The sequence below is a fragment of the Geospiza fortis genome, unplaced genomic scaffold (assembly GCF_000277835.1).
Source record: "Geospiza fortis unplaced genomic scaffold, GeoFor_1.0 scaffold55, whole genome shotgun sequence".
Taxonomy (NCBI): domain Eukaryota; kingdom Metazoa; phylum Chordata; class Aves; order Passeriformes; family Thraupidae; genus Geospiza; species Geospiza fortis.
Genome location: NW_005054308.1, coordinates 3,205,103 through 3,208,841, shown reverse-complemented (window position 1 = coordinate 3,208,841; position 3,739 = coordinate 3,205,103). Strand labels below are relative to the sequence as shown.

At 45.0% G+C, this 3,739-nt stretch overlaps 1 protein-coding gene across 1 annotated transcript; it reads right to left on the bottom strand.

Annotated features, from left to right (window-relative positions):
• Nucleotides 1–1,066: 1,066 nt before the first annotated feature.
• TXNDC15 (thioredoxin domain containing 15) lies at nucleotides 1,067–3,738 on the bottom strand (the record flags this gene model as incomplete). The annotated part of the gene is made up of 4 exons (XM_005418855.1): nucleotides 1,067–1,911; nucleotides 2,597–2,727; nucleotides 2,918–3,081; nucleotides 3,589–3,738. Coding segments are annotated over 4 exons (642 nt in total), but the record flags the coding sequence as incomplete, so codon positions are not given.
• Nucleotide 3,739: the final 1 nt, after the last annotated feature.

Genomic DNA, 3,739 nt, shown 5'->3' with positions numbered 1-3,739 from the left:
TCGGGCACCGCAGCGTTCTGTGCATTTCTTTGGAAGGAGCTGGAGTGGGGGGACACCGATCGCTTCTGCCGTGCCTGCAGTGAGAGCACCAGAACCGGCCTAAAGCTGAGATTGGAGCATTCAGATCAGATATTCAGGAAAAGCTTTTCTCTATCAGGGTGGCCGGGCACTGGAGCGGCTGCCCAGGGAGGCGGGGGAGTCACCAGCCCCGGAGGGGTTTCAGAGGCGCCGGGATGCGGCGCTGGGTGATGTGGTTTAGGGGTTACAGTTGCGGTGCTGGTGGAGGGCTGGTCTAGATGGTCTAAAAGGTCTCTTTTAACCTTGATGGTTCCATGATTTGTGACACCTACCCGGGAGGAGAAGGGCCGAGCAGAGCTGCCGGCCGCGGGTGGATTCTGTCGCACAGAGAGTGGGCAGGTGTCACTTCCACCTCAGGGACCGCACTGAAACAGCCCCGTTCTGTTTGTAAACACATCCCTGATAGCGGTGCAGACGTGAGCACTGGGGACAATCCAACCCTGGGCCTCTCAAACGAACCAGATGGCAGAGGCAAGAATGCTCCAATTATTAATCTTTATTAATAACATCCACCCCAGCTTTATCTTCAGTGACACCAAAGTTTTACCAGTGCAGTTTCCTTTCTGGACACAGATATACATGACCTCTGGTTTCCAGAGGAAAAGATAGAGCCAGCAGAGAAATTAATGAAGAATTGCATTGCAGGGATCTGAGCTATCTGTCAAACAATAAGTCTTAAAACTGTCTTTGTTTTATGTTAATTTGCTCTCCAAACCACCTTATGAGGATACTCTGGCAAGCCTCCACCATGATAAATTTTATGCAATCACATAATCCAACCCCACACAACATATCAGTCCGTACCTTATCCAAAGCCCTCCATACTAATCATAACTAAAATAACCCTTAAATTCTTTATGTAGCCTCAAGTGGAGAGTGTGGAACTAGCAAACATGGTACTAGAAATGTAAATAAGCATCAAGACTGGTCTTGCTAATTTAGGCAGAAATTGCATGTTTTTACTTCTGAAAGAAAGGGACTTAAAAGGTTACACTAAAAACCTGATTTATTTATTTTTTTAAAGGACAATTAATACAATTTCATCCAACAGGAATGTGGTAAATAAGTTGTATACACACAGAGAAATAGTGAGGTGAGCTTGGGAAGTGACTCTAAATCTCATAAAGAACTGTTACTAAGTCAAAACTCAGATGAGAAAATCAGCACTGAACCCCAGTGCCAGAGGTGGGAACAGTCACCTCCATGGGAGTGAAAAATCATTTAAAACATCTTCATAGTTCATTTTATGGACAGTCAAAGTAATGTACCAACACCTCCCTTCACCACTGTTTGCCTTGCAGTGCCACGCACACACCAATGTGCTGTAAAAATCTTCCCTGATCTACAAATTAGAACTGTAACACTAATTACATCAAAGTCCATTAAAAAGAAGTCAATCAGAGCAACTTAATAAATACTTTAGTTTGTGTTTTTTCATACTTGTTCACTTACCACTGGAATTGCCACAAATGTGCTTGTCACAGATTTAGCAGCTCATAAATTAAAGCCAATTTTTAGTCATTATTATAAATTACAACCAACAAATTCAACAGTTCATTCTTAGATACTTCTAGTCCATAAAAATTCCCGCTTCACCAATAAGTGCAAAATTTTGTCCCTGTCTGAACACCCGGGGTTATTCCTGGTGTTCGTGCTCTTGTCCCGGGATGAGCCAGCGGATGCTGTCGGTGCGAACGGTGGCGTACATGACAAAGGCAGCCAGGAAGAGCACAGAGAACAGCAGCAGCCAGTCTATGCCCTTGGTCAGAACACTCGGCAGGGGCCCTTCCCAGTCTTCCTCTGTCACAGCCACATCGCTTCTAGCTTCTATCCCTAAAAAACAAAGTACTTGGTCAACATTGTAATCGCTAAATACAGAGAGGCTGCTTCTATCTGGAGCTTTGTTCCTGCTCTCAGACTAAGGCTCAAACACAGGCAGACTAAAATTTCGGTGAGATGGCCCTTGTACATCCCATGATATGATTTACTGATAGAAAAACTTAGTGGTTTTTATGTGTATTTGCAAAACAGGAGAAGGCTTGTTTTGTCCTCCCACAGAACAGCCTTGGATAAGTTGTGAGAGTTTTTCAGTGCATGGAAATTTAATTTAGAGTGTTTCAGGGATCTAATTTTTGTGCATATCTGGAAATGCAGATCCAGACAGCACTTCAATGTGAATTAGAAGAGAGCTAGCTGAGTGGCAAAGAGAGTTTAATTTATTTCATTCTCAATTAAATCTTTGGGCAGGAAGATATGCTCCATTCTTCTGGCAGCCTCTTTAGCTAAACCCCACTGTTCCCCCTGCTCTGTGACAGCAGCCCAAGCAGCTGAGTTTTTGCTCTCAGCACAGGCTGAAATATAGCTCATAGCAACAACTGATTAAGGGAACCTCTGCTGGGTCTTCACAGGGTCTTTATGACTTTCATTTTAAAGAACACACACAGGGACAGGAAAGCCCAATTTGGACCTTAAAGCCAGCCTGTTCTTCCCACTGGCAAACCAGGGCTGATTTACACACCTGTCTGGTTAAAAATGAAGTCTTTCAGGGTTTCCAGCGTCCTGTCTGTATGATTAAATCTAGCCATAGGTTTAGCACCTTGGAAAAGGAGGATATTTGGTACAGCCACAGTTCCAAATCTAGTTGATAAACTACAAAAGAAAAAACAAAGCATGAAGGAAATAAATCTTCTGGAGGAAGAAATAAAGACAGTCACAGTACCAAAAGTGTCAGTTTCACTACATAAAATTGTCAGTTTATGTAGAAAAAGGTCACTCCTGTTCATAAAACTGAAAGCTAACAGAAATGAGCTGCAGCTAGAGCATAGGGAGTGTGAGTTACCTGCTGTGCTGGGATGCATCCAGTGCCAGGAAGCGAAGAGTAGGAAATGCTCGGGGCAAAGAGTTAAAATGAGGGGCCAGGCTGGCAGAAAACCGGCACCACGGCGTGTAGAACAGGACCAATGTACAGTCACTGCTGTTTGGGTTGAGGAACTCCATCAGGTCCTTGGAGAAAGCATGAGAACAAACGTGAACAATTACATATTTAACAGTTAAATTCTGTGTTGGGATGCAGCATTCAGCAATCAATTAGATACTTGGCAATACTGATCAAGCAGCTACACCTTTTAAAACAGGTGGAAAATTCTATATAATCTTTTTTAAAAGTCGTTTTAAAAGCTTGTTACTTAAAAATATACATACACATAACCATTACAAGAAAAGAGCAGGCATTAATTGCCATTAACGATTTCCAAGAGAAACACCAGTCCAGAGAGCAGGAAAGCTGGCAGCTGCCTGCAGGCACAGAGACAACACACCTAGGCACATGAAGCGAGCCACAACTCCATTTTTTCCCTGCTCATAATGGCCCAAAAAAGCCTCCTTGCCCATTCATCTATTTTCTTCAGTAGTACTGAGGACGTTACGCAGGGAAATTCGCTGTCAGGCACTGAGAGCAGCAGGCTGCCGGGGTCACACCAACAGCGAGCAGTGAGCGGGCCTCCCGCGTACCTGGGACACGTTCAGGATCTGCAGCGTGAAGCGCTCGATGCCCGTCGTGTTCCTCTCCTCGCAGTTCACCTTGGGAGCCTTGGCGCTGTCGGTGCCGTTCTGCTCCTCGGCGGGCGCGGGCAGCACGGGCTCCAGCACGGGCTGCTCCCGG